The 22,700-nt window shown below is 43.9% G+C and overlaps 1 protein-coding gene across 1 annotated transcript in view; it reads right to left on the reverse strand.

Moving 5' to 3' along the window:
* Nucleotides 1-18,355: 18,355 nt before the first annotated feature.
* The window catches only part of RPH3A (rabphilin 3A), a 278,685-nt gene continuing 274,340 nt past the window's right edge, over nucleotides 18,356-22,700 (reverse strand). The window contains exons 19-20 of the mRNA XM_040419660.1: nucleotides 21,628-21,724; nucleotides 18,356-18,486 (exon numbers count right to left, since the gene is read on the reverse strand). Of these exons, the coding sequence (XP_040275594.1) occupies nucleotides 18,356-18,486; nucleotides 21,628-21,724 (228 nt within the window). The remainder of the gene's footprint in view (nucleotides 18,487-21,627; nucleotides 21,725-22,700) is intronic.

Genomic DNA, 22,700 nt, shown 5'->3' on the forward strand with positions numbered 1-22,700 from the left:
GGACCAAACAGCAATTATGGGAAGAACGGCAAGCACCAGCAGGGCTGGTAGTGAAAAAGTAAGGTGCAGAAGGATAAAACTTATAGCAAGGTGCCAAAAGTCTGCAATAAACAGTCCATATGAGGCAATGAGGACATGCATAGATACAGATGCTTGTATCATGCAAATATAAATGATAAGACATGAATGTCTGTAGGATAATAAACAAGGACTCCTATTCATCAGAATAGGGGGGTGAAATAATAATTCTCATTTTGGGTACATATGATGGAGGGCCAACAGGAGACAAAAGTCCCATTTAAATGAAGAATGTATATGAGATGTGTTCATTCAGACCTTCAGGACATATTGTGCGTAGCCTGAATGTCCATTCTGCCTCCTTCTGTAACAGGTTTGTATCTAAGTCACCCCCTCTAGGAGTCCTTCTAATCACCTCAATGCCTTGAAACCTAATGGCCTCCACTCTGCCGGAGTGACTGATGGATATGTGACGTGCGGTAGGGGTATCAGCGTCATAACGGATGTCATTGAGATATTCCCCTATCCTCCGCCGAAACTCCCATATAGTTTTGCCTACATATTGGAGGCTACACATACACGTTGCCACATAGATAACACCTCTGGTTCTGCAAATTATAAATGACAAAATTGCTAATCTTTTTTGTGTCACTGTACTGATGAAACTGTTCCCCCGCTCAATCGCTCCGCATGCCACACAGCTGCTACAGCGAAACGTGCCCTTAGTTTGTCGATCGAGCCACATTGACGGCTGTGGGGTTTCTAAAAAGCTGACCTGGTAGTCTGCCAACCTAGAGCAGTTTCTACGCAGCCTCAAGTACTGCCCTTTGGGAATACCTTTTTTTTAAGCCACCGGATGGCAGCTATCTCATTGTAGGAGGCTTTTTGTGTCCTTTCAGAACAGACGTGTGCATTCCCTTCCAGATCCCTAAAAATGCTAAGATCTAAGAAGGTGATGTGTCTTTGATGGATTTTCAACGTGAAATATAGTCCTAGGTCGTTCTTGTTAAGATCGGTGACAAAGTTCTTAAAGTCACTCACACTGCCAGACCATAGGATCAACACGTTGTCGATGTAACATAACCGCAGACCAATATGTCTGGTCCATCTGTTTTCCTCCTCAGCAAAAACCACTTTCCGTTCACACCAGCCCAGGTAGATATTGGCATAGGTCGGTGCACATGGGCTACCCATTGCCACTCCCCTGAGCTGGTGGAATAGGCGGCCATCAAACAGAAACACATTATGTTCCAAAATAAACTGTAGTAGTTCCAGTACAAACTCATTGTGACGCCACATGTGTGTACCCCATTCCTGTAAGAAGGCCCCTACAGCCCCAGACCCTTTTTGTTGGGGGTATGGAGCTGTAGAGCGCCTCAACATCTAAACTGGCCAATAAAGTCTGGTTATCAATATGGATTCCTTCCAGTTTCTTGATCACGTCCTTAGTGTCTCTCACATAGGATGGGAGATCCAACACAATGGGTCTCCCCTTCAGGGGGGTCTGCCCTTTATGGATCTTTGGGAGGCTATAGAAGCAGGGGACTTTCCAAGTTAGACAGTTTCAGACACTTTTTACAACTTGTCCGACAAGGGGTCGTGGCTTTAATAGAAGGGGTGTGGTTTAAATGTTGAACCATGCAACAAAATCTTGACCCTTTTTTTTTTTAGTACACTAAGCCAATAAATAGGTGGTGTAAACTTAGACTAAACCATCTATAGGTGTGCAAGATTTATCCATAATATGTAAAGAGTTATGTACCAGAGAAAGAGTATGTACTGCTGTAATGTACTGCTTGAAGACATGTTTTCAGTCATTGTATGCAGCGTGACCCTGTCTGTAACCCCAAGCAGAGATGAACAGGTTGTGGACCTAAATATCCTGAACAGTACCAGGTCACCAAAATGGATCAACAGGAAGCAGGCAAGTATGATTTTTTTTTTTTCATTAGGAACTACACACTCAAGGGTCATAATCCTAGAAAAAAAAGGACTGCCAATTGGTTGAAATCTCGTGCAGGCAGTGCAGGGAGCTAAGTTGGGAAACTAGTAGTTTGATGACGGGATCAGAGAGAGGAGTTGGGGTCGATTCAATCCTGAGAGAAAACCTGCTGAGGGGAGAAGCTGGGCTCCATTCAGTTGAGAGTGCCTGGACACCATTAATGATGGGTTCGCCCCTTTTTTCAAGTAATTTGCATAGTAATTAAAAGTGGGGCTCAGAATATGATAAAATGGCTAATAATTAATAATGTATGTGGCAGACCTCTCTGCCTTTGGAATACTATATAAAACCGGATTCGTCTATTTGTTCAGCGGTTGCTGGTTGTTTGCCCAGATCAGAGCTATCCAGGGATGTGTAGTTTATGGGGATATGTGGGGTTTTGGGGGTTTTCTGTGTTTGGGAAAGGTGTGTGTTTTCTGCCTGTTCCTGCTTGACCCTCATTACAGAGCCTCATCTCGTACTTGGGTGGGTGGTAATTCGTATGATTCCTGCTCGGCACCTAGGAGTATTCGGTAGCTGACTTCATATTTGGGAAAAAGAACAGCTTTGGCAACGTTAACCCCTTTACCTACTTGGGGGGGCAGTAACAACTGATGGCAAGCGGCGGGATGGTTCTCCCACCCCAGGACGACAGCTACAAGGCAACCTAAGCGAATGGAGGCACACTATGAGCAACTAAAGCGATCTACCCTCAAGGATTTGCTGGAGAACCGGGGTCGACCAGCTAGTACCTGCAAAAAGAGGGATATTATTGCCAAATTTCTAGAGATGGATCGAGCCGAAAGGATTGTCGAACCAGAGAGGACACCCGAAGAGGTGAGTTTCGACCGGGCCGTTCAGATAAGATTAGCACACTATGGACCGAATCCCCCAGTGGATATAATAACACAAGTCATAGCGGCCGTGGATGCTAACCAGCGCCAGACTCAGCAAAGAGGTGCTGCAGCAGCAGAGGTAACAGCAGTTCCAGTCGAAAAAAGGAAATTGCACTTTGCAGCTTTTTTTTAATTTTGCGGAAGCTGGCGGAGAAATCAACGGGTACCTTGCCGATTTTGAACGGCAATGTGCCCTACACAGAGTACCTGCAGACGAATGGGTCACAATTTTGTCTGGAAAACTGTCCGGCCGTGCCAGTGAAGCCTTCGGGGCTATTCCTGATGAGGATATCGAGGATTATGAGCTGGTAAAGGAAGCACTATTGGCCAGGTACGCTGTAACTCCTGAGACATACCTGAGGCGATTCTGGGACAATACCAAGCAAAGTGCACCAATGCCTGCTGCCCACTGCATCGAAGTGGGGAACACAGCAGAAGAGCACTGGGGAACCTTACATGAGACTGACCCTGTCCATGCAGCTGCCCGGGATAATCGGAAGAAACACAGACAGACTGTCCTGGTCAATGGGAAAACAGCCAGTTGGCTACGAGACACCGGAACTACTTTGACCATGCTACAGCGCAATCTGATCCCAGAAAATGAACACACAGGGCACACTGTAGCCGTTAGAGTAGCTGGAGGAACCATCTACCAGTTACCCACTGCCCGGGATCACTTGGATTGGGGAGTTGGTTCGAGACACCTGATGTGGGCATCATGAAGAAGTTACTGGCTTTTATCTTACTGGAGAATGATTTGGCCCCCTTTTGTTTCTGCATATGCCCCACTGGGCCCCACAGAGGCTAACCCTCTGACTACCCAAGCCCAGACACGTGCTTCTGGACCCGGCCCACCTACTGCAGAGACCGAGGTAAGGACACCTACCCCGATGATTGCCTTAGAACAGGCCCCCTTAGGCTGGGATACCCCATAGGCATTTGGGAAAAAGACCTGGGAAGATCCGACCCTTCAGAAGTATAGGGCCAAGGCAGACACCCAGGAGAGGGGAGCAGATGGGGAACTCTATGAGTGGGATAGGCTATATAGGATCCCCAAGAAATCCACGACAAGTAAGACCCCTTTGCAGAAGAGACAGCTGGTAGTACCTAAGAAATACCAGCTGGAGATTCAGCGAATCGGGTATGGTGTTCCCCTAGCAGGACATCTTGGGGCCCACCGCACGGCCCATAGAATTACTCAGAATTTCTTCTGGCCAAGTTTCAATAAGGACGTGCGACAATATTGTAGAACTTGTGATACGTGTCAACGGGTAGGAAAGCGGGGGGACCACCCTAAGGCGAGACTCATGTCAATGCCTATTATTCGGGAGCCCTTCTATCGCATAGCCATTGACATTGTAGGTCCTTTAGCCAGACCTAGTCCATCCAAGAAGAAATACATTTTTACCGTGGTGGACTATGCCACACGTTACACAGAGGCAGTAGCTATGTCCAACATTGAGGCAGAGACAGTAGCCGATGCCCTGGTTAAAATATTCACCCGAGTGTGGTTCCCTAAGGTGATCCTATAAGACTAGGGGACCCAGTTCACTTTTGTTCTCACCCAGCAGTTGTGGAAGGTGTGCAACATTAAGCCCCTGTTGAGTTCACCTTACCACCCCCAGGGAAAGATTCCTACCTCTCCTGTTGTTTGCGTACAGGGAGGTACCCCAGGAATCTACAGGGTTCTCTCCCTTCGAGTTGCTCTATGGGAGAAGGGTCCGCGGGCCCCTAGATCTCATTAGAGGCCACTGGGAGAAACAGAACAGGAGGGGACCCCCATAGTGCCATACATGCTGGAACTCCGGGACCACATGGAGAAGCTGTCTCTGATGGTAAGAAAGAACCTCCAGGAGGCCCAGGGGAGACAGAAAAGATACTACGATTGGGGGGCCAGACAGCGCACTTTCCAGGTTGGGCAAAAGGTCTTAGTGCTCAAACCTGTGAAAACAGAGAAGCTGCAGGCATCTTGGCAGGGTCCGTATAAAGTAGTGGCCCAACTCTGTGATACTACCTACGTTATTGCCAGCTATGCAGATGAAAGGATCAAACGATTTTTCATGTAAACATGCTGAAGGAGTATCAGGAAAGGCAGGAAGATATCGCTGCAGTATGTGCCCCTGCTGCAGACGACTTTAAGAACTTACCCCTCCCTGACCTATTAGAAAGAGAACCTCAGACTGTCCTCACTAGCCTAGTGAAGTTAGGAGACCAGTTAAGCCCCACAGAAACAGAACAGGCTAAACAGCTTCTGTGGGAAAAACAAGCTATTTTTTCCCAAGAACTGGGCTGCACAACCCTGGCTGTACATAAGTTAGAGACCCCCGGACAAGCACCCCTCAGACAGCCGTCCTACCGTATTCCTGAAGCAGTCCGGGAAGGAATGCGGAAGGAGATACAGGAGATGACTTGGTTAGGAGTCATTGAGCACTCTGACAGTCCCTAGGCCTCGCCTGTAGTCCTTGTACCCAAGAAGGATGGAACCACCAGGTTTTGTGTGGACTACAGGCGACTCAATGAAAAGACTACCACTGATGCCTACCCGATGCCCAGGGTAGAGGAACTGCTGGATCGTATAGCCAGGGGACTTTACCTAACTACAATAGACCTGTGTAAAGGCTATTGGCAGATTCCCCTGGCCGAGGACGCTATCCCCAAGTCGGCAATTGTTACCCCGTTTGGCCTGTACCAGTTTAGGGTCATGCCATTCAGGAGGAAAAATGCCCTGGCTACCTTCCAACGTATGGTGATAAGCTCCTCGATGGCTTCCAGGATTTTCCATGTGCATACCTGGACAACATAGCGATCTACAGTGATTCTTGGGAAGACCATCTGGTTCATGTAGGGGTAGTTCTGGACAAGATTCAGGCTGCAGGCCTAACCTTGAAGCCAGATAAGTGCCACTTTGGTATGGCTTAAGTGCAGTATTTGGGTCACAGAGTGGGGTGTGGGAACCAGCGACAGGAACCGGCCAAGGTAGAGGCGGTAGCTAACTGGCCCACACCTCTCACTAAGACCTAGGTACTAGCCTTCTTAGGGACGGCAGGGTATTACAGACGCTTTGTCCCTGACTACAGTACTATAGCCAAGCCCTTGACTGACCTGACCAAAAAGAATTTACCTAGGCAGGTCCTGTGGTCTCCAGCTTATGAAGCCGCGTTCCAAGCCCTCAAGCAAGCTCTTGTCAATGGCCCCATCTTATCTGCCCCAGTACCTAACAAACGTTTCCTTGTCCACACAGACGCTTCCATGTTTGGACTGGGGGCTGTGCTGAGCCAAGTTGGGGAGGATGGAGGAGAGCACCCTGTTGCATATCTCAGCAAAAAGTTACTACCCAGGGAAGCCAGTTAGGCGGCAGTGGAGAAGGAATGTTTGCCACTGGTTTGGGCACTTAAGAAGCTTACCGCATACCGTATCTTTATGGACAAGAATTTTTGCTAGTCACCAACCACAACCTATTGGTCTGGCTTCGCAGGAGACAATGGCAGGTTGCTAAGGTGGAGCTTAGCCCTACAACTGTCACGAGGGTATCAAGAGCCACGTCTGACTCCGTTATACCCGGGGTCAGGAGGTCGCAGCGGGTGGCTGCGCCCTCTATATCTAAAGATCACGTTGTTTCTTAGTGATTGTTTTCTGTGTTTGCCTTGCTATCCTTTTTGTCTCAATCAGGGATCCGTAGCTTCTCCTCCTCAGCTGTTTCTTGTCTGCCACTCCCAACCTCCTTATATTCTCCCCTCACACTTCTCTAGTTGCCAGTTATAGAGCTTCCTGCCTGGACATCTATACTGACCCACTGGAGTTGTGAATCCTGGTTGTCGTTCCAGAGTGCTACCCTCCAGATCCCTGTTGGGCTTCTTGTTGTCTCCTGTTGTCGCCCACCTGGATTATATGTTGAGTTTGTATTGTCTGTCCTTCCCTTGGTGTTTTCCTTTAGAGCTAGTGGTGCGGACTAGTGTTCCCACCGCCCTGTTCACTATCTAGGGCTCAGCTTAGGAAAAGCCAGGGCTTTAGGCACGTGATCGGCGTACGGGTGAGGAACCCGTCTAGGGACGTCAGGGCAGCCAGGTGCCAGCCGCTAGGTGAGTCAGGGGTCACCACCTTCCCTCTCACTTGGGCAGGGCCTTCCTTGTTCCCTCCCTCTGCGTCACGTATGTGATAGTCACGCCGACCGTGATATTATAACTGGCCTTTACTTTTTGAGAAAAAAATAAAAAAATAAAAAAATTTTTTTCTCTACTTAGAATCCAATATGGATCCTATTGCTGCCTTGGCAAAACAGCTTCAAGGCCTGTCTTTGGAGGTGGCAGGATTGAAGTCGTCTGTCCTCCAACAACAGCAGCAAATGCAGCAGACCGCACCCCCTGCGTTTGCTATGGGTAACCAGGTAGTTACAGAACCCAAGGTTGTTCTTCCTGACAGATTTTCTGGGGGAAGGGACAAATTTGCGACGTTCCGTGAGGCCTGCAAATTATACTTTAAGTTGCGCCCTTACTCCTCAGGTAATGAAGAACAGCGGGTAGGGATTGTCATTTCCCTGCTTCAGGGGGACCCACAATCCTGGGCGTTCTCGTTACCCCCTGGTTCCCAGGCTCTCCGGTCAGTGGAGGGATTTTTTGGGGCTTTAGGTCTCATATATGATGATCCTGACCGAGTCGCCCTGGCTGAGTCGAAGTTACGGAGACTCCTACAGGGAGATCGGTCAGCAGAGGAATATTGCTCAGAGTTCCGTAGGTGGGCTACGGATACTCAGTGGAACGACCCGGCTCTCAGGAGTCAGTTCTGCTCTGGGTTATCTGAAAGGGTTAAGGATGCACTGGCGCTGTATGAGACCCCCCTTTCCCTTGATGCTGTTATGTCCCTCTCTATCAGAATAGATAGGCGTCTTAGGGAGAGATCGAAAATTCCTGAGCAATTGGTTACCTCTCCCAAACAACAATTAGTCTGTACTGACTTAGATGAGCCTATGCAGCTAGGCGGAACTTCTCGTCAGGTCCGTCCTCCTGAGGTTCGCCGCAGGGGGGGGGGCTTGTTTTTTCTGTGGGGGGAAGGGTCATTTCATTAATGTCTGTCCCTCTTTTCTCAAAAACAAAAGACCGTCGGAAAACTACTAACCCCAGGCTGTGCAGAGGATGTCAGCCGGGGGGTATACGTTTCCTCCATACAAACATCTCAATTTGTGTTACCAGCGGTTATTGTTTTTGGTGTTAAGACGGAGTCTATTTCTTTTTTTCTAGACAGTGGAGCAGGGGTAAATTTGATAGATGCCCATTTTGCCCGCACTATGGGTTTGTCTCTCTGCACGCTGCAGAGACCTATTCCCGTATTCGCTATAGATTCGGCTCCTCTGTCTCAGAGAAACCTCACCCACATTGTTCATAATTTACACCTTCGGGTAGGGGACCACCATAATGAGTGTCTTTCATGTTACGTTCTGGAGGGCCTTCCCTCTCCTGTGGTATTGGGTCTTCCCTGGTTGGTAGCGCACAATCCAGTGGTGGATTGGCAGGCCAGGGAGATATTGGAGTGGAGTGAGCATTGCAGAGAGAATTGCTTAAATAACAATTGCTTAATCGCCTCCATAGCTTCCCTACCTACATTTATTTCGGACTTTGAGGACGTTTTTTCTGAAAAGGGTTGTCAGAAGCTACCACCTCATCGTCCTTATGATTGCCCGGTTAACCTGATTCCCGGTGCAAAATTACCCAAGTCCAGGTTGTATAATCTTTCGGGTCCCGAGAGACAAGCCATGAAAGATTATATCTCCGAGAGTCTGGCTAAGGGACACATCAGACCCTCTTCTTCACCCGTGGCTGCAGGGTTTTTCTTTGTTAAAAAGAAAGATGGGGGCCTGCGTCCTTGCCTAGATTTCCGTGAGCTAAACCAGATAACCATCCGAGACCCATACCCTCTTCCTCTCATTCCTGACCTTTTTAATCAGATTGCGGGTGCTAGGTGGTTCTCCAAACTTGATCTTAGGGGGGCCTACAATCTGATTCGTATCAGGGAAGGGGATGAGTGGAAGACAGCTTTTAACACCCCTGAGGGGCATTATGAAAATCTAGTTATGCCTTTCGGTCTGACCAATGCCCCCGCTGTCTTCCAACATTTCGTTAATGATATTTTTAGTCATCTCATCGGCAGGTTTGTAGTCATATACCTAGATGATATCTTAATTTATTCGGCTGATCTGAAAACACATGAGGTGCATGTCAGGCAAGTACTGCAGGTCCTACGGACGAATAAATTATATGCGAAAATTGAAAAATGTGTCTTCGCCGTTCAGGAAATACAGTTCCTGGGATATCTATTATCTGCTTCAGGTTTCCGTATGGATCCTGGGAAGGTCCAGGCAATTTTAGATTGGGATCTTCCTGAGAACCTTAAAGCCCTACAACGGTTTTTGGGTTTCGCAAATTTCTATAGAAAGTTCATTAAAAATTATTCAGTGATCGTTAAACCCCTTACCGACATGACTAGGAAGGGGACTGATTTTTCCAAATGGTCTGACGCCGCTAAAAATGCATTTTCCTCTCTAAAAGAGAGGTTTACCTCGGCACCTGTTCTAATTCAACCTGATGTCTCCCAGCCTTTTATTGTTGAGGTAGATGCGTCAGAGGTGGGAGTGGGGGCTGTATTGTCTCAGGGTCCGTCTCCTGGCAAATGGCGCCCTTGCGCTTTCTTTTCCAAAAAATTATCTTCTGCAGAGAAGAACTATGATGTTGGAAATAGGGAACTGTTGGCGATTAAACTGGCGCTTGAAGAGTGGCGTCACTTCTTAGAGGGAGCAATCCACCCCGTCACGGTGATTACGGATCACAAAAACCTTCTGTACCTAGAATCGGCTAAGCGTCTCACCCCTAGACAAGCTAGGTGGTCGCTATTCTTTAACCAGATTTAACTTTGTAATCACCTATCGTCCTGGGGCAAAAAATACCAAGGCAGACGCGTTATCTCGTAGTTTCCCTGGAGGGGGTAATGTTAGTGATCCGGTACCTATTTTACAAAGAGGAGTGGTTGTCTCTGCTGTACACTCTGTTCTAGAGGGAAAGGTGTTAGAGGCCCAGGGGGACGCCCCGGCCTCTTGCCCCTCAGAGAAATTGTTTTAATTGTACCGTTAAACCTGCGTCTTGAATTATTAAAAGAACATCATAATTCGGCACTTGCTGGGCACCCGGGTAGTAAAGCAACCTTGGAGCTATTATCTCGTCGTTTTTGGTGGCCAAGGTTGCGTCAGGATGTAATGGATTTCGTGTCTACTTGCTCTACTTGTGCACACGCGAAAGTCTCTCATACACGTCCAGCAGGGTCTTTATTGCCACTTTTTATCCCCAATAGGCCATGGACACATCTGTCAATGGATTTCATCACTGACTTACCGTTGTCTGCGGGTAAAACAGTTATTTTGGTAGTAGTAGACAGGTTTAGCAAAATGGTACACTTTATTGCGCTACCCGCACTTCCTAATGCTAAAACTCTTGCTCAGGTGTTTATCAGTGAAATCGTGAAGCTTCACGGGGTCCCTTCCGATGTGGTTTCGGATCGGGGAACCCAGTTTATTTCTAAGTTTTGGAAATCTTTTTGTTCCCGTTTGGGGGTACACTTGTCCTTTTCCTCAGCTTTCCATCCTCAGTCGAACGGACAGACTGAGCGCACCAACCAAAACCTAGAAACATATTTAAGGTGTTTTGTGTCTGAAAACCAAGAGTTGTGGTCATCATATTTACCGTTAGCTGAGTTTGCCATAAATAATCATTATCAGGAGTCCACTGGCAAGTCACCATTCCTTGGTGCATACGGTTTTCATCCCCAATTTTGTACTTTCAAAGAGGGGGGGTCTTCTGGGGTTCCCGAAAAGGAAAGGTTTTCTTCATCTCTTTCATCGGTATGGCAGAAGGTGCAAGTTAACTTGAAAAAGATGAGTGGTAAATATAAATGCATGGCCGATAAGAAACGGTCGCCAGGTCCGGACCTAGGAGTGAATGACTATGTGTGGTTGTCTACTAGGAATATTAAGTTGAAGGTTCCCTCTTGGAAACTGGGCCCTAGGTTCATTGGTCCTTATAAAATAGTAGCCGTTATTAACCCTGTGGCTTTTCGCCTGGAGCTACCTCAGACTTTTAAGATCCATAACGTCTTCCATAAATCGTTACTCAAGAAGTATGTTCCACCTCTAGAACCATCACCACTGCCACCTCCTCCTGTTATTGTGGATGGTAATCTGGAGTTTCAAATAGCCAGAATTGTTGATTCTCGTCAGGTCCGCCGCTCTCTTCAGTATCTGGTGCATTGGAGGGGTTACGGTCCCAAGGAAAGAATGTGGGTTCCAGCGTCAGAGGTAAACGCCAACAGGTTAATTCAGGCTTTCCATACCTCTCATCCGGAGAGACCTGGTCCTGAGTGTCCGGAGGCCCCTCGTGAAAGGGGGGGTACTGTCACGAGGGTATCAAGAGCCACGTCTGACTCAGTTATACCCGGGGTCAGGAGGTCGCAGCGGGTGGCTGCGCGCTCTATATCTAAAGATCACGTTGTTTCTTAGTGATTGTTTTCTGTGTTTGCCTTGCTATCCTTTTTGTCTCAATCAGGGATCCGTAGCTTCTCCTCCTCAGCTGTTTCTTGTCTGCCACTCCCAACCTCCTTATATTCTCCCCTCACACTTCTCTAGTTGCCAGTTATAGAGCTTCCTGCCTGGACATCTATACTGACCCACTGGAGTTGTGAATCCTGGTTGTCGTTCCAGAGTGCTACCCTCTGGATCCCTGTTGGGCTTCTTGTTGTCTCCTGTTGTCGCCCACCTGGATTATATGTTGAGTTTGTATTGTCTGTCCTTCCCTTGGTGTTTTCCTTTAGAGCTAGTGGTGCGGACTAGTGTTCCCACCGCCCTGTTCACTATCTAGGGCTCAGCTTAGGGAAAGCCAGGGCTTTAGGCACGTGATCGGCGTACGGGTGAGGAACCCGTCTAGGGACATCAGGGCAGCCAGGTGCCAGCCGCTAGGTGAGTCAGGGGTCACCACCTTCCCTCTCACTTGGGCAGGGCCTTCCTTGTTCCCTCCCTCTGTGTCACGTATGTGATAGTCACGCCAACCGTGATAACAACCCTATAACTTCACCATAAGCTACCGACCCGGTAAGCAGAACGACAATGCCAATGGGTTTTTCCGGCAAACAGACATCACACCAGCCTCCTAATTCTGGACATCCCAAGTTGACCCGAGAAGGATCAAGCCAGGTCTGCCGGCGTGTCCCATAAGGAGGGAGCCATGTGGCAGACCTCTCTGCCTTTGGATTACTATATAAAACCAGATTCAACTATTTGTTCAGTGGTTGCTGTTTGTTCCCCCGGATCAGATCTATCCAGGGATGTGAAGTTTATGGGAATATGTGGGGTTTTGGGGGTTTTCTGGGTTTTGGGAAAGGTGCATGTTTTCTGCCTGTGAGGGATTAAGTTAGTTCATTGTGTTTATTAATTATATCACAGGCAGAGCCCATTGTGTTTGTTAATTATGTCACAGGCAGAGCCCATTGTTTTTTGTTAATTATGTCACGGGCAGAGGGGGGAGTTTGTGTACATTTGTTGGAAGACCTTCATAAAAGGCTTAAAAATAACCCATTAAACAGTTCCTGCTTGACTCTCAATACAGAGCCTCATCTCGTACTTGGGATGGGGGGGGGGGGGATTAATTTACCTACTCGGGGTGCCGTAACAATGTACATGTCAACTAGTCTAATTTTTTTATATTCAGTGACAGACTCCCTTTAAGGGGAACACTACAGAGAATCTGATATCACAAGGCACAATAAATAAAAATCACAAAAAAAAACATGCTTTCGTGAGTTTTTCTTTATTGGACACATCACATAAGGAAATCAGTATGTTCTATCTGCATGCAAAGGAAGACAGGTTTATTTCTAAATTCTTGGTAACATCAGTTTAGGTCTGTTACTTTTTCTGGCAAATTCACATCATGCTCTTTGAAATGCAAACATCAGCATATAAGTCTCTGCGCCATTTCAGTCCATATGTGCATGCGATATTTACAGAGGAAAAAATATTCTGCTCAGCCGATGTGTCTGATAATGGCGCATCCAATCCAGTGAAGAAATACACAAGTGAAGAAGGAGATATGATCCTGATCTTGGTTTATCGGAAAACACAAACATTAACCAGTAACTACATTTACAAGGCTGATTGTCTGGAAAAGAAAAGTGACAAGAATATAGATTTTTTTTGTGCCAGTATATATGATATATAGGTATATACTATAGAAATCAGGTAACGCTATAAGTACTTAGGTTTATTGTCTGGTTACTGTAGGAGTATTATTCACGCATAGGATCAAATCTCTCATCCACAACATGTTTACCTAGGTGAGTCATGTAGAGCAAGTTGTATTAAAGCTACATTTTTTGTATAAAACAGGTAATGCCATGTTTCTCCTTCGATTATGTATTTATTAAAGCGCTGTAAAGGAATAGAAAAACATGCCAGCTTTCTTCCAAAAACAGTGGCACCCCTGTCCACAGGTTGTGTGTGGTACTGCAATCACCCCTTTTCACTTTAATGGAGCTAGGCTGCTATAACATACACAAACCATGGGCAGCTGTGGCTCGGATCCTGTCCAGTCCCTTTTTAGACGTGTTAAGACAATTAAAACATGTAGTATAACTGGGAATATTTTAGTACACATGCCTAAAATGATAGGATTAGGTTACATTGGTAGTGTGCTGTAAAAAAAATGTAAAAATAATGGGTGCTATAAACATGGCCACAAATAACTTGTACAGTAGGCCTCATTTATGAAAAAAGAACCATGTTGCCAACAGCAACCAATCAGAGCTCAGCTTACATTTATTAGACTATTCTGGAAAAATGAATACTGCACTCTGATTGGTTGTTGTGGCAAGCAGGTGAGTTCTAAAAAATAAGGCCCATATATTTTAATAGATAATGTGATATTAAAGGGCTTCTGTCACCCCACTAAACTCATTTTTTTTTTTTTGTGTACTTATAATCCCTATACTGCGATATTGCTATACATTATGTTATTAATAATTTTCGTTCAGTAGATTTGGCAAAAAACTTACTTTTATGATATGCTATTTACCTGTCTACCAGCAAGTAGGGCGTCTACTTGCTGGTAGCAGCCGCAGAAAACCGCCCCCTCCTCTTGTTGATTGACAGGGCCAGCAGCGATCTCCTCCTCCGGCCGGCCCTGTCAGCATTTAAAAAATCGCGCGCCTGTGTTGATTCGGCGCAGGCGCTCTGAGATAAGGAGGCTCACCTCCTCAGCACTCCCTCAGTGCGCCTGCGCCGATGACGTCACCGAAAGAGAAGACGTCATCGGCGCAGGCGCACTGAGGGAGTGCTGAGGAGGCGAGCCTCCTTATCTCAGAGCGCCTGCGCCGAATCAACACATGCGCGCGATTTTTGAAATGCTGACAGGGCCGGCCAGAGGAGGAGATCGCTGCTGGCCCTGTCAATCAACAGAAGGAGGGGGCGGTTTTCTGCGGCTACTTGCTGGTAGACAGGTAATTAGCATATCATAAAAGTACGTTTTTTGCCAAATCTACTGAACGAAAATTGTTAATAACATAATGTATAGCAATATCGCAGTATAGGGATTATAAGTACACTCATATTCTGGGTTATTGTTCGGCTATTGTGTCCACACAAGCTGAACCATGTCAATAGTCAGTTTACATGATTGTTACTATGAAATGAGTTAAACTCCATTATTGCACCGACATCAAACATATTGCAATTCAGTAATTCTATATTCAGACTATCAACTCAGGCAGTTGACTTTCCTTGTTCTTAGGAGGACTACAATAACTGTACTAGATGGAATATGTCTATCAGACATGTTACACATGACATATGTAAATCTACTCTAAAGTAGACACCCTTAGGCCTTATATTTGAAAATTTCCATTGGCCATGTAAAACGTCTTATAGAAACCAATCAGCACCCATTTTTCATTTCTTAGACTGCTATAAAGGAAATTAAAAACTCTGTGAATGTTTACCATGGGCAACAAGGCCAGTTTTTCATGGTAGACGTCAACTTTGGTAATTAAGACCCAATGAGTTCTCTAAAGATTTGGCATGGGAAACAAAGTAAACCTGGATAACATTGTTCATTGTAATTTCATCGTGCCTGATTATAAAAAAAAAAAAAAAATGTAGAAAAGTCCCAGAGTTAAGACAGACCAACATGAGCTTCTTCATACTACCACCTTATGAAGTCCCAGAACAATACAAAGGTGACACTACAGATAAGAAGGTTAGATAGCATCAAGTATACTGGTAAACTTGTACCCTGTGAAATGAATATGAAACATGATATTCTATGGTAAAATTCTATAATATTTGCAGACACAATATATAGCACTGTAAGCATTTGAAACAAGGCACCAATGCTCTTATCACTAGAGTTCTACTGAGACTAAAGCTTCTGTAACAGCTTCAAAGCGGAGGATTCCGGAATAAGAAAAGCAGAGAATATTTAGTTGTATTCTGTGTAGAAAATGTCCTAAAAAATTCAAGACTGTAAGGTCTTCATGCAGAGTTGAAAATCAGAAGCTACGTGTAGTTATCCACTCAATAGCACTCAACATTTCTTATCCATGCAGCTATAAAAATACAAGTTAATCCATTATCACAATGTTAATGCTGCGGATACTCTCAGTATGGTTAGTAATAAACCTAGAAATGTATTAGGGTGCTTAGAACAAGCCAATTACACGATGCATGTAAGAGGAGCATTGTAGAGATAATAAAATCCCATGAGAAGAGAAGGGGTTGTCCAGTTTTTTTTTTTTTTAAATCCCCCACCCCCCTCTTCCCCAGCGAGACTTCGAAGAAAGCTATACACACCAGCTCCCTTCCGCTCAGTTTGGGGCACGTAGCTCCCAGGCCGTCTTTACCAGACTTTTGGCCCTTGCATGTAAACTTTTGCATGAACAGGGTTACGTGCACTCTTGCATCAACCAAAAACTGGCCTCAGCAGTGACGGTCCCCAAATAGCACATCACTGCTGAGGCCAGTCATTGACCCCATCGACAGTGACTCCTTTTGTGCAAGAAGTTTACAGTTGGGGATCAGAAGTCAAGTGAAGACTTGAAGGGAGCCCAAAATGAATGGCAGGCACCAAGTAAGCAGAGCTCTCTCCACCAGTCCTGCAGGGGGGCAGGGGGTTGTGTGACATTTAAAAAAAGAATTTCTGGACAACCCCTTTAAAGGTGATTAGGGTCAAAGTGACTACATATAATATCAGTCTAGTAACCTGTTGTCAGACAAGGACTAACTGACTTTTTTTCCAAAATAAAAAGTTAAAACCAAATTGGAGTAAAGAAAAGCTGGAGTAGAAAGTAAAAATGACAATTTCATAGTCACAAATATGAAATCCTCAAATATTCTACTTATAATCTAGCTGTTCCTTACTCAAGAATCACACATATAGTACTAAAGGAGTCATGCAGTCACATTGATCGGACCTATTAAACTAAGCACAATATGGTTGCTACTAAGTACCTTGTAGTTTATACAGTGCAACCTCTTAAAGAGGAACTCCCAAAATTGTAGTGAAAAATTGTCTTCTAGAAGCCTAGTCCTTTCAAGAAGAAGGTCCAACTTACACAGGATATAAGGGAATTGAAAATTTGGCAACGCATAGAGGTGGTCTTTTGCAGAGATTTCACTGTATGTTAGGACATTAGAAAAAAGTATCAGCCTTTCACTGTGTATTTCCAGTAAACTACAGCATTAATAGGGCAGTGCTGTCCTACTACTTCTATGTACTGGCGTGTTACTGGTTAGTATATATGAAGCAGAGGCAAATTCCTATTGCTTTGCCTTAATTCTGTTTAAGAATACCTGACCAGCAATAATTGATATCACGTCTCCACCAATTATTGTGTTATACTAGGTGGATACTATTTGACTGTACTGTGAACTAAACCTATGCATGCTTTTGGTGGGTTAGTTATCTTTAATGAGATCTGACTCTAAAATTCTGTATTTTGCAAAAAGATGTGCTTTTGTTGTTATTATTTGTACAAAACCTAAATATGTGAATAAATAAAAAAAAATACAAAAATATAAGATTTTCCAGGTTTTACATATTGATGGCCTATCCTCACGCTAGCTTGTCAATATCAGATCGGCGGGTGTTCAACTCCTGGCACTGGCACCATGTGACATCCCATTTATTGGTCATATGGCCTTGGTGCTGCTCAGCCCCATTGAAATAAGCTGTGAGGAGGTTTTGGCGCTCATCGGAGTTTCAGCTTCTTCAAACAGCTGCGAGACAGACCCCTTCCGATTTCATATTGATAACCTAAGATACCCCATTGTACTGAGGTGGTCACACATGCTCAGGTTAAATCTTCAACTGCCACCAGCTGTGACAGTTACAGGGAAAGGGCAGCAGCAGAAAGGACATGCACACTGAGAAAAGAAACATGCCCTGAACTGCCAGCCTGAAATGAATTTAGCAGAAGCAATGAATGGGGAGATCTCTGGATCCATGTGAGGTACAGGGCTGGTTCTAGCTTCGTTAGAAAGAGATTGTCAGGTGTTATTTGATGTTTGACTTTCATATATTGTTTTTTTTACATCAGTCATGACATAACCCCTTTAAAACACATTGAATAATTGAAACATTTCAATAGTAATAATCACATTGGACACATTTTTGCCTCTGATGGAAAAGAGCTTGGTATTTAAATCTGCAACTGTTAAAGCTAAGCTTGCTGAAAACCCGACAACCAATGATCTATAAAAATTAGCAATTCCAATCATTTTGGAATAATAGTAAGTGCAGTCTAAAAGAGATGTTATTGGCCCCAAACTTCTCTGTGCAAATATTTGGTCAGAGAGTGCAGTATATTACTAAGTGGAAAACTGTAGAACGTGTACAGTATCTGCATTAATATTGCCGTTTTGTGCTCTGAAATATCGACCTTATGTTATAAGGCAGGGCACAGAAGCTCTTAGCCTGTACCTTACAGTTAAGCAATCACCATTTCCACGACAAGACAAAATGTGCCCTGTTAAATATGTAAGATCCCTTTGTACAAAGACATTGTGCCTCAATAAAGAGTTGAATAAAAATAAAGTTCCATTTTATACAGTATATGTTCCTTTCCAATTCACCAGCAATGGACATAAAGGTGTGTCGTATAGGGAGATAATGTAGCGATTGGCAGAACTATGGCAAAGGTTGGCAAAAGGGAAGGCTTAACGACAAACACGCATATCATATCTGTCAGCATTTGTCCCAAGGACATACACAAATGCGGCTTTTTTTTTTATATAATTGACTAAAGAATATACTAATAGCATCTATATCATTTCTATCGCTAAAAGCTAAAAGTGTGAATGCTTTGGAAGACAAGACATAAAAAGTTTACAGTGGCTTGGTACAGAGCATAAATGCTTGGGAAACACTGCAGCTGTCTTTTAATCACTTGCTACATGGTTTTCGTTCTGTAGAACATGCCAGCGCTCAATCTTCTTATCTTTATTCTTCAGGCACTCATACCAGTGTTTCAAGCGTTCTCCTTTGGCATTGATGCCCAGCTGACAACCACCTGTAGGGAGACATTTAAGAGCAAAATTGTCTTTACAGCAGAATAACACATTTTCCCAACTATTTTAGATGTGTGAATTGCCTACAGCTATCACAAGAGGGAGCTTAGGAGCTTACTACAGCAATAATAAAAATGGAGGTGCTGCACTCCCCTATGAGAACGGACCGATGGTGAATGTAAGACGTTTTCAAATCAGCCTTGTAGCTCTTACAGTGAAAACCATATCCTTTGCAGTAACTGTAGCAATGGGTTCCTGTTTGGCAGTACCACTTAGTTAAACTGTAATGTGACTATTGTTAGAACATGCCATTATTGATATATTATCTTTATACCTGCCATACATCTCCCAGAACTTGTACCATGGTGATATGCCATGATGTGATGGATATTATATACAGCATAATGTAAGGAATGTACTGAGTGAATGTGTAACACTTAGGTTATGTCATCTGTATTATTACAGAAAAAAACATGAGATGATTCAATACCCTCTGACCTAATTTCCATCATAGGTCTTTGTACAATAAAATAGTGTTGTACTAAACCAGCGCAAGAGTTGCCTCTTAAAGTGGAAGTGTCCTATCTGTATGTTGTTACCTAAAGAGACTATGTACCAATTTATTCTGGTGTCTACAACTAAGTCTGCACCCTCATTGAGACACTATAACCACTAAGCCTGTCAAAGATTGTCGCTATGTGAGTGAAGTAAAGACTGCTTTGCTTAAAGTGTAACTGTCATTCTTTTTTTTATTTTTGTACTGTGTAGGGGCAGTGATAGTGACCATTTTTGAAATATACTTTAATTACCGAAATTGTACATTTCTATTACAAAAATAGCTCTAAAGTGGCCCATTTTGACCATTAGCAATGCTCCTCTGTCTTCTGTTTACATAACACAGTCACTGTTGAGCAAGTCTCCACTGTTATGTAAACAGAAGACAGACGGGCATTGCTACTGCACTTTAGAGCTATTTTTCTAATAGAAATGTATGATTTCAGTAATTAAAGTATATTACAAAAATGGTCAGTATCACTGCCCCTATACCTTACAAAAATAAAAAAAAGAATTACAGTTACATTTTAAGTTCTGTGTCCACCTGATTCCTTTCACAATCCTAGAGTGAGGAGCTACATGCATGCCGCACACCACTCAGGACCAAAAAAGATCCTCCTTATTCTGTAAGACGGCCTGCTACTACGACTCCAAATACATACACATTTGCAGTACTCAGCAGTCCCAGCAATAGCGAACGGCGTGGTGATCACACATGTGCAACATGCTTCCATTCTCATAGGGGATTCTGGGACCTCCTTTTTTGTGATCACTGAGGGTCCCAGAGGTCAGATGCCAGCAATCAGATACTTATCCACTATCATGTGTACAGGGGATGTGTTACTAGTTTAAGATATCAACCAGAACAGCAATCTGGATCTAAATTTTGTAATGCGTTAAAAGGCAGAGATTGACTTTAAGCATTAATTATATTTTATCTTTTGACAAGTTAATCAGTGATTTTTGCACTAGTAATGATGATTTTACAGTCTGAGTACTATAGGCACAAATTTCCAGAAACAGTACTCATTGAAGGAAGCCCAGAAATATATGCATCCATAAAAGCAGTAGATTTATTCTATCATAATTAAAATGACATACTTTGCTACAACTATAAGTTAGAGTTTGCTTAACATTCCGTTAACCCATTCCTAATGCCTTGTAGGGCTATCTCAGCTGAATGTAATGACACCTTTCACTTAGCGATCTGTTGCTTCATATGAACAACTTTTAGCAAATGAGGCAGTGGAAAAATTGCCCAAGGGTCATTGAAAAGGGTTTAGGCAGAAACCCTTCTGTCCTGTGTGAAGGGCCTGGTTTCATCCTTGCTATGGGGCCCTTACTTCTCTATGTACGCTACTGCCCTCCTGCTATATTACAAGGTGTCTGCAGATTGCACTGCAGACTGCTCTTTAGTCCATATGCAAAAGAGCAGTTAAAGGGAACCGGTTACCATGAAAACGCAGTGCAATCTGCAGACACCTTGTAATATAGCAGGAGGGCAGTAGCGTACATAGAGAAGTAAGGGCCCCATAGCAAGGATGAAACCAGGCCCTTCACACAGGACAGAAGGGTTTCTGCCTAAACCCTTTTCAATGACCCTTGGGCCATTTTTCCACTGCCTCATTTGCTAAAAGTTGTTCATTTAGAGAGTAGAGTCCTGACCAAGTTTTCCCCTCCAGTAGAAAAGGACATAATCCCAACTAAGACTGGGCCCCCTCTTGCCCTGGGCCCCATAGCAGTCGCTTGGTCTGCCACTATGGTAGTTACGTCCCTGGGCCAGGAGGAGCTGAGCAGATTGATATAAATTCCTGCTCATATTGGGCTTTCAAGTCAAGGAGGCAGTCCTATCAGTGATTCACAGCCTTCCCTCTATGACTGTGATTTCAGAGTTACCTGTCAATCACTGATAGGACCGCATTCTTGATTCCAAAGCCTAGAATGAGCAGGAAATTAAATCAATTAAATACAAGTTTTACTGAATCTTTTCCCATAAAACTATATATCAATTCGTTCAGCTCCTCCTGCTCTATACCATGCTGCCTACAGCTCAAGTACCATGTTAGACCTGACAGGTTCCCTTTAAGTGCATCAAGGGTGAGCCCAAGCCACTTTATGCACCCTTGCTCCATCTGCTTCCTCTTACAGCCCCAAATGTGACCACAACATCGAAAGAGTTAAATGTCTGTGATGGCTTCTATCATCATTAAATCTTGTCCTTCACAAGAGAAACATCTGTACCTAAGAAATTCCCAGTAACCCTGGATGCTGTGCACTAGTCAGTAGTATGACGCATTGTATGATGTCTTCCTTTTCTTTGGTTTGTAATGGTTATTATTTTTTCATTTTCTTTGCTATATGATTACCTCTACAGACAATGGCTCCTATCATCGTTGCAGTGTATGACTACTCTCAAAGTGCATTTATAGTGTTTGTCATTTGATTGTACAAAGATTCTTTTTTAATAAAAAGTATTGAAGAGAAAGGCACTGGACACTGAGCAGTATACCCACTGGAGGACCATAGCAGGGCATTCTGATGTTACAATTGATTTACTGTCTAGCACAATGTACAATTGATCATCTTACCTATATAATCATTAGACTTCCCAATATCATAGTCCCAGACTGATACATCTAGCTGCTTCTTTGCCAGATCACTGTGTTTTATATCGAAGAAGAATTCCTGTATAAAAAATAAATAAATAATAGTTTGAGTAAGAAAATGCAAATAATTTTGTTGTCGGTTATTTATTTTATGTGATTGTTACAGCATACATATTTTAGTTTAAAGAACACTTGTCAGCAGGATTAACTGTACTAAATAAGGCACACCGCCCGCTAGGGTTGATCCTGCTTATCAAAACAATAACTGTCTTGTAAAAATCAGATGCAGCATACCCAGAGGAGCACTGAGGGTCTAGGTCCCGCCCTCGGTGCACTTACACACTAATTTGCATAATGAAACACCACAGCCAATTTTCACAAGACAGGTATTATTTTAAGCAGCCAATTAACCAAACAATATGCCTGGTTTAATAGGGTTGATCCTGATGTTAGTTGTACTTTAACAGACTTCACCAGTTAGAATGTAGGTATTATCTTTGTAGCACTAGCAATACAATGAAAAAAGGTATAGTATGATAACACTGAAAGGTAAGGGGACACTATAATATTAAAATTGAATAATTTACATCGAAATTAGAGCTTAACTAGTGATAAGCAGTGCAAGTTTTTGTTTAAAACTTCAGATTAATACTGTACGGAGATCCGTCTCTGTACAGTATTAAAATGTATGGGCTTCGATGTGCCGAAGTTAGTTATTCGTGAAGTCGTGCATGAATTCATTGAATAACTTCAGTAGTTGATCTTTAAAGTGGAAAACCACATTAAAACTTGAAACTGAACTCAGATTTAGTTCCAACTGGTACCTTGGAACCAAAGCCGAGTTCCGTTTCAAGTTTTAAAGTGGTTTTCCACTTTAAAAATCAACTACCGAAGTTATTCAATTAATTCATGCACAAATTCGCGAATAACTAACTTCATCTGATCGGAGCCCATACATTCTAATACTGTATAGAGACGGATCTCCGTAAACAGCGTACAGAATTAATCTCTTTCGTTCATCTCTTATCTTAACCCTGTGGCATCCATTCCCTAAA

Source organism: Bufo bufo, chromosome 2, assembly GCF_905171765.1.
Source record: "Bufo bufo chromosome 2, aBufBuf1.1, whole genome shotgun sequence".
In the NCBI taxonomy this organism is placed as follows: domain Eukaryota; kingdom Metazoa; phylum Chordata; class Amphibia; order Anura; family Bufonidae; genus Bufo; species Bufo bufo.